Genomic DNA, 13,390 nt, shown 5'->3' on the forward strand with positions numbered 1-13,390 from the left:
AAGAAATTTATGTATGCCTTTACCATTGCCAGACATATACTGAAATAAATGTACCCCATGTGCCCCATTTTGGGAATACAAATCAAAACAATTCAGAAATTTCCCCCATGTCCTCAAGTACTGTACTTCTTTTCCTTCATGTCTTAGGGTGAAACACAAACCAGATGTGTAAATAAAATATGCAAAAATCAATATTTTCAGGTGACTTATGGAAAAGAATCAGGAGAACCAAACCAACTTTGTTGGATTCATCCTCCTGGGTTTTTCTTCCTCTCCGGAGTTTCAAGGACTACTTTTTCCTGTTTTCCTCTGTATGTACCTGCTTTGTTTGCTAGGGAACCTCGTGATAATCTTGCTGATCTTCTCCAGTGCTAGCCTCCTCCATGCTCCCATGTATTTCTTCCTCTGTCACTTGTCATTGGCTGATCTTGGACTGAGCTCCACCATTGTACCTCAAATGCTGCAGAACCTGCTCTCCTGCACAAACACCATATCCTTTAGTGGTTGCCTGACACAGGTGTATTTCTTTGTGAGCTTCTGTGCTGCGGATAATTTTCTCCTGGCCTCCATGGCATTCGACCGCTACGTAGCCATTTGCCGTCCATTGCATTATGCGACAATCATGAGCTACAGATTCTGCATACAACTGGCTGCTGTATGTTGGCTCCTGGCTTATGCCCACTCCCTTCTGTACGTCCTTTCCATGTGTAATTTTAAGTTTTGTGCTTCCCGAAAGATTCCCCATTTCTTCTGTGACCTCCATCCTTTACTGAAGCTCTCCTGCTCTGACACCTCATCGGTTGAAATGCTGCTTGTCAGTGAAGGCACTGCTATTCTTCTCGGACCCCTTTTGCTGATCATTTTTTCCTACCTTTTCATTGCGTTCAAAGTTTTGAAAATACCACCAGGCCACAGGAAATACAAGGCCTTCTCCACCTGCCTCTCCCATCTCACCACCGTTGCTCTGTTTTATGGGACTCTGTTGGGCATCTATATCCGCCCGTCCTCCACTTATGCTGGGTCAACATTGAAAATCGCATCAATTTTGTACACTGTGGTGACTCCCATGCTCAACCCTTTCATATACAGCCTGAGGAACCGTACAATGCATGAGGCAATGAAAAGAATATTAAGAGGCTGGTTTCAGAAGAACTGAACTGTAACGAAACCGATGCTGCCTCAACAGAAACGGCAAATCAACTGTAAAACCAGTAAACAAATTCAGATAAAAGTTGAGGTGTTTTATATACCTTTTGTTGTTCCAGATTGAAAATAGAAGCCCTGTTTTTTTTCCTTCAAAGATTCCTTCAAGGATTCTCTAAGAAAGCCAACTGTTGGTTATAAACTCCATATATTATGTCTTTCGTTCTGAAATGCAATTCTTACTGTGATTCTGAAAGATGACATTTTTATGCTGTATTGTTCCTATGATGAATACTATTCCATTCTAATGATTTCATAAATTTTTAATCTTACGTTAATACAGGTAGTCCTCAACTTTCAACAGTTCATTTAGTAACCATTCAAAGTTACAACAGCACTGGAAAAAGTGACTTATGACAATTTTTCACACTTATGACTGTTGTAGTATCCCCCACAGTCATGTGATCAAAATTCAAATGCTTGGCAACCGACTCATATTTAGGACAGTTGCAGTGTCCTGGGGTCATATGATCACCTTTTGTGACGTTCTTACAAGCAAAGTCAATGGGGATGCCGGATTCCCTTGACAACTATGCTCAGTGATGGGTTTCAAAAATTGTTCGAACCTACTCTGTGGGTGTGGCCTCCTTTGTGGGAGTGGCTTGCCACCCATGTGACCAGATATGAAAATGCCGACGACACTTGTCAGAACCACCTTAAATTACCTTACACACAGCACTGGCATGCATAATAATATGATGTAAACTTGTTTTTTAAAAGGCATCTTTGGTTTGCGTTAAAACAACTTTTACACACGCAATGTTCTGATTGCACCACAAACGCAGTAGTCATCCTTCCCTTTCACAGAGGCACTGAGTTTTATAAATATGAGTATGATAGTGTAGAATAATCCTATCCAAGGACCAGTGGTGGGTTTCAAAAAAGTTTGGAACCTCTTCTGTAGGTGTGGCCTGCTTTCCGGGTCCACTGGTGGAACCTCTTCTAACCGGCTCGGTAGATTTGATGAACCGGTTCTACCGAATAGGTGCGAACTGGTAGGAACCCACCTCTGACTGTGCTACTAACTTAACGACTGCAGTGATTCACGTAACAACTGTGGCACAAAAGGTCATAAAATGGGGCAAAGTTCACTTAACAAATCTTTCACTTAACAACAAAAACATTGGGCTCCATTGTGGTCATAAATTGAGGACTACCTGTAATCTCAGTGTATCCTGTATAATCTCCAAATTGCCTGAATTTCCAGAATGTTCATATTTTACATTCTGGGTTTTAATTTTCATATTTGAATGAAATAATGAGTCTGAATTACTTAATAGCATGGGATTACACCTTGGCCGATATGAATTTATTTTATCAATTTGCGTGTTTTTACTCTGCTATGAAGCCAATTTTCTCTTGCATGCTTACGAGATATGAATCTTTGTATCATGAAGATATGGGTTCCAGGGAGAGAGATTTCCACCACGTCCTGGAAATGCTTTCCTCCAGATCTCTTGCCTCTCTTTAAAACTTTTAAAACTTCTTCGTAGTCTTCCAGATCTGCCTGCCAGTGACAAATTCTCATCAAATGGTGATCGATTTTGAAAGGAGGCCTCGCTATGTTTTGTGTTTTGTTCTGCTTTCTGTCTAATAAATGTTTTTACTTCTTCCCTCAACAATGCTAAGGTGTTCTGAGGTGTGTGTGGAGAGAGATGTGGAGGACAAAACCACTGTGACTGACCCTTCAATCCTTGATGGCATATTGATTACAACAGGCAGGTGGCTGGGGGTAGAGAGTTACAGATATATTCTTGTGGATTTCACCACTCCTTCTTATTTTTTTAACCTGTCATTTTTGGTTCTCAATATGTACAATAAGAACTTGACAAATCAATGAGGGTCATTGTAGGAAAAAGAACTCGACTTTTTTTGGGTGAGATTTCTATTATGTAAACATATGAAATACTAGGTAGGCATCTAATTCCTAGAGAAATGGTGCAGCTCCCACATAGAATGAGTTCCACATTACAGGAAGTGGTTTAAAAAAACATTTAAAAAAAGACAATTGGCTTGCTATTATCATCTTCTGGAATAAAATATCTGATTGGCAGCATTACCAAATTCATTCTTCCCCAGAGTTGTGGAGAGATATATTGGTGCTGTGGGTAGTGAGTTCAAAGACTCAGTTGTGGGAGCCAGTGGGGATTAACCTACCACAGCCCATGTGAGATTGTGAGTGCACCTCATTACAGATGTCAAGTTTGATTGACCTATTTTGTTTCTCAATGGATAGATTTCAGGGCTTTAAATATTCTAATCAGTGGAATAAATTATAATCCAAAAGAAATATTACACTGAAGATTATCCTGAGTGACCCTGTAAATGACTATCTGAGAGTCTTCTTCAACATCAAGTCGGAAAATCAACTGATAAAAATTGCAATGCTTCTTATATATTTGATATTACCACTGACATACATCTCTGCCACTTAATTCAAAGATTCTCAGATTTTGTCCTATCATAACTCCCTACTACAAGTATAAAGGAATTTTACATGAATAAAATTGTTGATTTCTTTGGGATTCTCGGTGCAGGAAAAGTAGGAGGTGGTTTGACTACACAACTACTTTGCTCATTCAAGGTTGATCGGCTTAAAAATAAAATTGTGCCTCCCCACAGTAAATGGGTCATATCTTTCACAGACATTGTGACCCATAAGTTAAAAAAATATCTGTTTCTCTGTTGAAAGACAGAGGTTCCTGGAAGAAACCAATTTCAGCTTCCTTTGAAATAATATCTCCCTGTGTTTAGAAGATGCTAAATGCTTCTCATGTTATGATACAAAGTAAATGGCAATTAAAATAATTAATATTCATAACAGATATGCAGAAAAGTACTCACCCTACCCATCCTTACTATAGTTCCCCCCCCCCCCCTTGTTTCTGCCTTTGTCAGTCTTAACTCCTGGAAACAGCCTGGACAAGTTGGTGCATTTTCTATGAAACTTTTTTTAAAAAAGGCAATTGGCTTGCTATTACCATCTTCTGAGGAGAGAGGGGGGGAGGGAGGGAGGGAGAGAGAGAGAGAGAGAGAGAGAGAGACAGAGAGAGAAAGACAGAGACAGAGAGAGAGAGAAACAGAGACAGATAAAGAGACACACACACAGAGAGAGACTAGCCAAAAAAAATCACCCACATGGCTTTGTGCCTAATGTGGGACCAGAAGCCATGGTCTCCTGGTTTTTAGCCTCTTAAAATATACTATGAGTGACTTCAGTGAGATAGCATGTAAAAGGAAAGAAAAAGGAGGAAGAGGAGGAGGAGGAGGAGGAAGAGACAGCTAAAAAGGACCACTTCAGTTTATCAATTTTTCCAGTGTTAAATTAAACATTAAAGGAGATGGGGAATCCTCATCATGTTCCACTTCTCACTTTGATTGCTGATGACTTAATCTCATTAGTGATTACTTTAGCAGAAGGATTAGAAGAAGACATGGTAATCCAAGATATGCATTCAGCAGGAAATTCATTTTTTTGTCATCACTTGTGCCGTATCAATTTTGCATCATATCAATGGTTTTTTATGAATCTAATAAAGCCAGAACAGTTATTTCATCTTTATTAGCTTACAATGCTAATATGCCCACCAGTAATCTAATATTATCAGTAGTGTGACATCTTTTCATAAAAGCTGACTTTGATAGATGATTTTTTTAAGTTTGCCTTCTGTAAACTTTGTAATAAAGTGGCTCTTAAAATCTTGGCATCAAGATTTAACAAAAATATTAATGATAGTTTACAGAATTTATAAGGTCCTTTCCCCTTCATAATAACCATAATGTAAGCCTCATAGGATAATGCTGGAAGGGCCTCTATTTCACAAAATAAATGCCAAGTTTTTCTTTTTATATATCACTTTGTGAGTATCCCATCCAACCAAGAGGCTTTTCTAGATTTCAATGATTTACTAGTGTTTAAAAAAATGAGTATATCAAACAATTCTGGAAAATTTATTCCATTTTAGAAAGCATTATCTGTTCAAAAGATACATTAACAGAATATAGGTATGTGTAAAATGACGTAATCTGGGGATTAATTTAATATAATTTAGATATGAGATATCCCAAAGCATATCTTTTGTAAATATTATACTACTATTATACTATTTCAACACAGGAGCATTCATGAAGGAATAGATTCAACAAATTCAAGTTTCATGTTCTATTGCTTCAAATGAGAAGACAATAGTTTAAAAGATTTTTCTCCTTTTCCAAATACAATTTAGCTTTCAAGATATATACTTGATCTGTCTTTTATATAAAAACATAAAACAAACTGTGATTCCCAGCATGTGCATTCAAAACATCGTTTACTTCTTATTCTTACAAAGTGAGTCTCTCATATTTTTTTTTCCTTCAAGGAGCATGAGCTTTCATCTTAGTCTGTATATAGGCTTTAAATGAATGCCAAAATAATCTCATATCATCAGTCCTCTGTTTGTTATTGTTGATTGACAAACCAATAACATGTTCAACTATTACCTTTCAGTGTCAGATATCATGCAGAATTAAATCAGAGTCCAAGGCAGAGCTATCCTTAAAGTTCCAATTTAATAAGACAGACATGTTGATGTTTGATGTTGATGTTTATTGGTCTTGTATGCCACCCACTCCCGAAGGACTCAGGGCGGCTTACAATAAACAAGGGAAGGGGATAAATAAACAAAACAGCACTTTAAAAATACACAACATTCACAGTTACCGTGGGGCTGGATATTCCGAAAGCCCCCCGGCCTGCTAGAGCAGCCAGGACTTAACGGCTTTGTGGAACACCGGGAGGGTAGTAAGGGTCCGGATCTCCACGGGGAGGTCGTTCCAAAGGGCTGGAGCTGCAACAGAGAAGGCTCTCCCCCGGGGAGTCGCCAGCCGACATTGGCTGGCAGATGGAATACGGAGAAGACCTAACCTGTGAGATCTAATCGGTCTATGGGAGGTAATTGGCAGGAGGCGGTCTCTCAGGTACCCAGGTCCGATGCCATGTAGGGCTTTATAAGTAACGACCAGCACCTTGAAGCGGGTCCAGAGACTAATGGGTAGCCAGTGCAGTTCGCGGAGGATAGGTGTATCGTGGGTGTACCTGGGTGCACCCACAATCGCTTGCGCGGCTGCGTTCTGGACTAGCTGAAGTCTTCGAACACTCTTCAAGGGCAGCCCCATGTAGAGCGTGTTACAGTAATCCAGTCTTGAGGTCACAAGGGCGTGAGTGACTGTCTGAAGGGCCTCCCGATCCAGGTAGGGTCGCAATTGGTGCACCAGGCGAACCTGGGCAAAGGTCCCCCTGGTCACAGCCGACAAATGGTATTCTAAAGTCAGCTGGGGATCCAGGAGGACTCCCAAATTGCGAACCCTCTCTGAGGGGCATATAATTTCACCCCCCAGCCTGAGAGATGGAATACTTGGCCAATCTTTGGGAGGGAACATCAGTAGCCACTCGATCTTGTCTGGATTGAGTGCTAACTTGTTTACTCCCATCCAGACCCTAACAGCCTCCAGACACTGGCACATCACTTCTACTGCTTCGCTGAGTTGGCACGGGGCGGACAGGTACAACTGCGTATCGTCCGCATATTGGTGGTACATGTTGGCATCATGCTATGGAATCCCAATACTGGAAATGACATCAGAATTCCACCCAGTTAAAAGTTCATGATCTTGTCCCCACACCCACAATCCATCACATGGTCCAATCTTCTTCTTCCACGCTGGCAACCAGCTGCTTCTGGTCAGATGTCATAGTACGGAGACAAAAGATGACCTTCAGCTTCTAGAAAGGAATGAAAACAATACATTCCACAATCCTACTCCTTCTATTTCCCCTCCCATCAACTATACTAATAAAACAGCATAATGAAATAAGAGAAAGTGTGGCAGGCCAAAATTCTAAAAGGAATATAATTGCAGGCCTGACATCCAGGTTGCTTCTCTCCTTGGTTAATTTCCAACAGGATTTAGACTTTGTAAAGATTTATACTTGGAAATTGCCAATCCTTTTCTATTACTGAAATTATTGCAATATAGTCTAATTGGAACAACTCTTGAGAAGACTATTTTTGATGTTTCGGGTACAGAAAATTCATAACACATTCCCCCGCACCTGCTTGCTTATCCTTGAATCTAATCCATCTTTTCTTGCTAAGCCGACAACTGTTTTCATGTTAGGTCTAGTTATTCCAGGTTATTCCAAACTTTTAATTAGCTTCTCATATAATTCAATAAGTTTTATGTCCTTTATATTAAAAAACCTCTATGTTTATATATCCATCCATCCATCCATCCATTCATCCATCCAGTGGTGGGTTTCCATTTATTTTACTACTGGTTTGCTCATGCGTGTGATGGTTCTGCACACGCGCAGAAGCATCTGGGTGGGTGAGCGGAGCCTCCTCCTGCCACCACTACCAATTCGCCCGATCCAGGCTGAACTGGCAGAAACCCTCTTATCCATCCATCCATCCATCCATCCATCCATCCATCCATCCCTGTATAATTATTTTTGCAACATATTTTGATTTATTGATTTGATTTGATTTATTGCATTTCTATGCCGCCCTATTCCCAGAGGGACTCAGGGCGGCTCACAAACCAAAGTAAGGGGGGGGATACAAACAGGAGGAAAACAACAGACAAACAACAACAACAATTTAAAAACAATCAACAACCACACAATTCGAGCGGGGACAGAAACTCGTTAGCCCCAGGCCTGTCGGAACAGCCAGGTTTTAAGGGCTTTGCGGAAAGCCTGAAGGCTGGTGAGGGTCCGAATCTCCACGGGGAGCTCGTTCCAGAGGGCTGGAGCAGCCACAGAGAAGGCCCTCCTCCGGGTGGTAGCCAATCGGCATTGGCTGGTAGATGGAATTCGGAGGAGGCCTAGTCTGTGGGATCTAATGGGTCTGTTGGAGGTAATTCGCAGCAGGTCCAATACCATGTACCCAGGTCCAATACCATGAAGGGCTTTATAAGTGACGACTAGCACCTTGAAGCGTATCCAAAGACCAATAGGCAGCCAGTGCAGCTTGCGGAGGATAGTTGTGACGTGGGTGTACCGGGGTGCACCCACAATCGCTCACGCGGCTGCATTCTGGACAAGCTGAAGTCTCCGAATGCTCTTCAAGGGCTGCCCCATGTAGAGTGCATTGCAGTAGTCCAGTCTTGAGGTCACAAGGGCACGAGTGACTGTTGTGAGGGCCTCCCGGTTCAGGTAGGGACGCAATTGGTGCACCAGGCGGACCTGGGCAAATGCCCCCCTGGTCACAGCTGACAAATGGTGTTCTAAAGTCAGCTGTGGGTCCAGGAGGACTCCCAAATTGCGAACCCTGTCTGAGGGGCGTACAGTTTGACCCCCCAGCCTGAGAGATGGGATACTTGGCCAATTGTTGAGAGGGAAACACACCAGCCACTCGGTCTTGTCCGGATTGAGTGCAAGCTTGTTAACCCCCATCCAGACCCTAACAGCCTCCAGGCACTGACACATCATGTCAACCACTTCACTGAGTTGGCACGGGGTGGACAGGTACAACTGTGTATCGTCCGCATACTGGTGATATTTTATCCCGTGCCGTCGAATGATCTCACCCAGCGGCTTCATGTAGATGTTAAACAGGAGGGGGGACAGGACCGAACCCTGTGGCACCCCATACTTCAGGGGCCTAGGGGTCGATCTCTGCCCTCCAACCAACACCGACTGCGACCTTTCCGAGAGGTAAGAGGAGAACCATCGAAGGACGGTGCCTCCCACCCCACCTCACGCAATCGTCGCAGAAGGATACCATGGTCGATGGTATCGAAGGCCGCTGAGAGGTCAAGGAGCACTAGGACGGAGGCATGACCCCTGTCCCTGGCTCTCCAGAGATCATCGGTCAGTGCGACCAAAGCAGTTTCCGTGCTGTAGCCAGGCCTGAATCCAGACTGAAAGGAGTCTAGATAATCAGTTTCATCCAAGGACCACCGGAGCTGAGAGGCCACCACTTTCTCGACAACCTTCCCCACGAAGGGGAGGTTGGAGACTGGACGATAGTTATTTAAGATGGCTGGATCCAAAGATGGCTTCTTCAGGAGGGGTCTCACCACCGCTGCCTTTAATGCGGGGGGAAAGAACCCCTCCTGAAGGGAGGCGGTAACTGTCGCCAGGATCCAGCCCCGTGTCACCTCCCTGCTGTTCGCAACCAGCCAGGAGTGACACGGGTCCAGCGCACAAGTGGAGGTACTCACAGCTCCCATGGCCTTGTCCACTTCCTCAGGAGTAACGAGTTGAAAATCAATTCAGAGATGTCGCTCCAGATTCTCCCCTGGTGCCTCGGCTGGCTCTGTGCAATTGGAGTCCAGGTCCATCCGAAGCCGAGCAACTTTATCCGCGAGAAATTGGACGTATTCCTCAGCTCTACCTTGCAAGAGAGATCCATTAGCAGCCAGTATCACATAATCATTTTATTCAAATACATTACATTTTAGACTACTACATTGGAAGAAACCTGTCTCCTCTGGAGTGGCTTTCTATATATCTTTCATTTGAACTGGAGCCCCACCTCTTAAGACACCATCGTTAATCTGCTCACTTTGCAGTTCTGCCATGGTATACCATAAAGCCATAGCTCAGGCAGACACTTCAATTAGCTGCTTAATGGTGGTAGAAGGCTGTTTGTCATATCAATGCTCGGCTTCGGGAGGACCTGGACACCAATTGTGCAGAGCCAGCTGAGGCACCAGGGGAGAATCTGTCAGGACATCACTGGACTGATTTTCAAGCTGTTACCCCTGAGGACGTGGACAAGGCCATGGGAGCTGTAAGTACCTCCACATGTGTACTGGACCCGTGCCCCTCCTGGCTGGTCGCTAACAGCAGGGAGGTGACACGGGGCTGGATCCAGGCAGTTGTTACCGCCTCCCTTCGGGAGGGGTTCTTTCCCCCCGCGAGGCGGCGGCGGTGAGACCCCTGGTGTGTTTCCCTCCTACTAATCGGCCAAGTGTTCCATCTCTCAGGCTGGGGGGTCAAACAGTACGCCCCTCAGACAGGGTCAGCAATTTGGGAGTCCTCCTGGACCCACAGCTGACTTTTGAACACCACTTGTCAGCTGTGACCAGGGGGGCATTTGCCCAGGTTCGCCTGGTGCACCAGTTGCGTCCCTACCTGAACCGGGAGGCCCTCACTACAGTCACTCGTGCCCTTGTGACCTCTAGACTGGACTACTGCAACGTGCTCTACATGGGGCAGCCCTTGAAGAGTATTCGGCGACTCCAGCTAGTCCAGAATGCAGCCGCGCGAGCAATCGTGGGTGCACCTCGGTTCACACACGTAACACCTATCCTCCGCGAGCTGCACTGGCTGCCTATTGGTCTCTGGATACGCTTCAAGGTGCTAGTCGTCACCTACAAAGCCCTTCATGGTATTGGACCTGGGTACTTGAGAGACCGCCTGCTGCCAATTACCTCCACTAGACCGATTAGATCCCACAGACTAGGCCTCCTCCGAATTCCATCCGCCGGCCAGTGTTGACTGGCGACTACACGGAGGAGAGCCTTCTCTGTGGCTGCTCTGACCCTCTGGAACGAACTCCCCGTGGAGATTCACACCCTCACCACCCTCCAGGCCTTCCGCAAAGCCCTTAAAACCTGGCTGTTCCGACAGGCCTGGGGCTAAAGAACCGTTGCCCCCGTTTCGAATGGTATGATTGTTGTGTGTTTTTAAATCATGTATTGTTTTTGTGTTGTTCTTAATTTGTCTGTATCCCCCCTTCCTTGGTTTGAGTTGTAAGCCGCCCTGAGTCCCCCTTCGGGGGAAAAGGGCGGCATATAAATGAAATAAACATTCAAACATTCAACAAACATTCAACATTCAATTAAGCATTTTATCTTCCAAGGCATTTCTAAAGTGATAGACAGAGAATTTTCTAGATATGAGGAGCTGGGGTGATGCAGTGGTTAGACTGCAGTATTGCAGGCTAACTCTATCAACAGCCAGGAGTTTGATCTGGACCAGCTCAAAGTTACGTCAGCCTACCATCTTCTGAGGTTGGTAAAATGAGGACCCAGATTTTTGGGGGCAATATGCTGATTCTGTAAACTGCTTAGGGCTATAAAGCACTATGAAGCGGTATATAGTTCTAAGTGTTTTTGTTAGTTAACAATTTTCACCACCACAAACAGTCCAAGTACTAGTTTTCCATCTCACAGAAGTAGAAAGAAATAATTGTAATAACTAGTGTCATATGTCGCAATAAAGAAAATTTGAGGAGATTCCCCCAGTTGCTGGAGATACTGTTTGTATTCCTTGCATGAAATTAAATACCATTTGTCCCAAGATCTATGCTTTGCATTAATCCTCCAATCTTATGTCACTTGGGTTTGTGAAATATATTATCAAGTTCCCTAATGTAACTACTCTCCATTTGGGAGCCAACTCCACCTCCTTACTATTTCTTCCAGTGTGTGTGTGTGTGTATGTGTGTATGTATGTTTTATATATATATATATATATATATATATATATATATATATATATATATATATATATATATATATATATATAGTTGTTCGGGTTTTCTCCCGTGTAGAATTGGAGATGTCTTGGCGACGTTTCGACGAAGTCACATTCGTCATCTTCAGGCTGCCTGCTGACTACTTCAGGTTTGGTGTTTACAGGAGTAGTTACACTACTCCTGTAAACACCAAACCTGAAGTAGTCAGCAGCAGCCTGAAGATGACGAATGTGACTTCGTCGAAACGTCGCCAAGACATCTCCAATTCTACACGGGAGAAAACCCGAACAACTAGAGACCTACATACTAACACCCGCGAAAACCTCAGAAAACATATATATATATATATATATATATATATATATATATATATATATATATATATATATATATATATATATATATACACACACACACACACACACACACACACACATATATACATATATATATTTGTAGATTTTCACAGGTGTAGGTATGCTGGTCTTGTTGTATTCGGGTCTTTTCCAGTGTAAGATTGAGATTGTCTTGGCAACATTTCGGCGAGGTCTCACTCGCCATCTTCAGGCTGGTGTTTTTGGCTTAAAGCACGGCCAGAGATGCCGCCTTTCTATAAATCTTGGTGGGGGTGTGTGGAGTGCTGGCTTTGTTTCAGTAAATGGAATGATTGGTTGTGTGGTTGTATCATGATTGGTAGATTGATGCTGATTGGTGCTGGCTGTGTTTCTATTGTTGTTTCGTGTTGTAACAGCCTGGGTGGTGGGTGGGGCTCGTTTGTTGACTAAGGCTGGTTTCCAAATGTCTGGTAGGCAGGAGGTATCGTCACATTTATTCATGTTGTGGGGGTGTTTCTCTATTTCGATAGCTTCCATAATTATTTTCTTGTTGAAGTGTTCAGTTTTGGAGATTAACCTGGTTCCTTCAAAATTAAAATAGGCTGACTTTTAATAAAATACATAGAAAATTTAAAAAATAACAAAATAAACTGTGTAAACTAATCTATAAAAGCAGCAGAAACATAAATTATACACAGACAAAAGACTCTCAGACTTGTCAGACTTGTATAAGAAAATAGTAGTAGTAGTAGTAGTAGTAGTAGTAGTAGTAGTAGTAGTGCCATGGTGGTGCAGTGTTTGTATTGCAGTACCGCAGGCTACTTCTGCTGATCGGCTGCCTGTAGTTTGGCAGATTGAATCTCACCGGGTTGAAGGTTGACTCAGCCTTCTATCCTTCCAAGCAGTGACGTGCAGTGAGGTTTATGGCTGGTGAGGCACTGACACAGTGGTGGGTTTCAAATTTTTTTTTAGACATGTGGACTTCAACTCCCAGAATTCCACAGCCAGGCATGCTCAGTTCTGATTTAAAGCGACAGCATTTGTTTTTCTCCTTTGTGAAAGTTTCCTTCATTCTTTTTCTTCTCCCTCCTTCCTCCCTCTCTCCCTCCCTCCCCCCTCTCTCAAACAGACCCACACACAGAGAGAAGTTTGATTGGACTATCTCTCCTACCCCCTTCCCTCTCCCACACACTCTCTCTCTCAAACAAACACAAACACAGAACTTGAATTGGATATATTTTCCAATGGTTTGAAAGCAGCTCCTCTGCCATACTCCACCATTGCAAATGCAGCCTGCTGTCTGGGTGGGAAATGCCTGAAACACAATAAAGCCCACCCACCCACTCACCTGCTGCTTGCAGGCTGAGGTGAGAGAAGAGG

The 13,390-nt window shown here is 43.5% G+C and overlaps 1 protein-coding gene across 1 annotated transcript; it reads left to right on the top strand.

Annotated features, from left to right (window-relative positions):
* Positions 1 to 208: 208 nt before the first annotated feature.
* LOC116503693 (olfactory receptor 1L4-like) lies at positions 209 to 1,156 on the top strand. Its single transcript, XM_032210261.1, has one exon. The coding sequence runs from the start codon at positions 209 to 211 to the stop codon at positions 1,154 to 1,156; it is 948 nt and encodes a 315-aa protein (XP_032066152.1).
* Positions 1,157 to 13,390: the final 12,234 nt, after the last annotated feature.

The sequence above is a fragment of the Thamnophis elegans genome, chromosome 2, assembly GCF_009769535.1.
Source record: "Thamnophis elegans isolate rThaEle1 chromosome 2, rThaEle1.pri, whole genome shotgun sequence".
NCBI classification, from domain to species: Eukaryota; Metazoa; Chordata; class Lepidosauria; order Squamata; family Colubridae; genus Thamnophis; species Thamnophis elegans.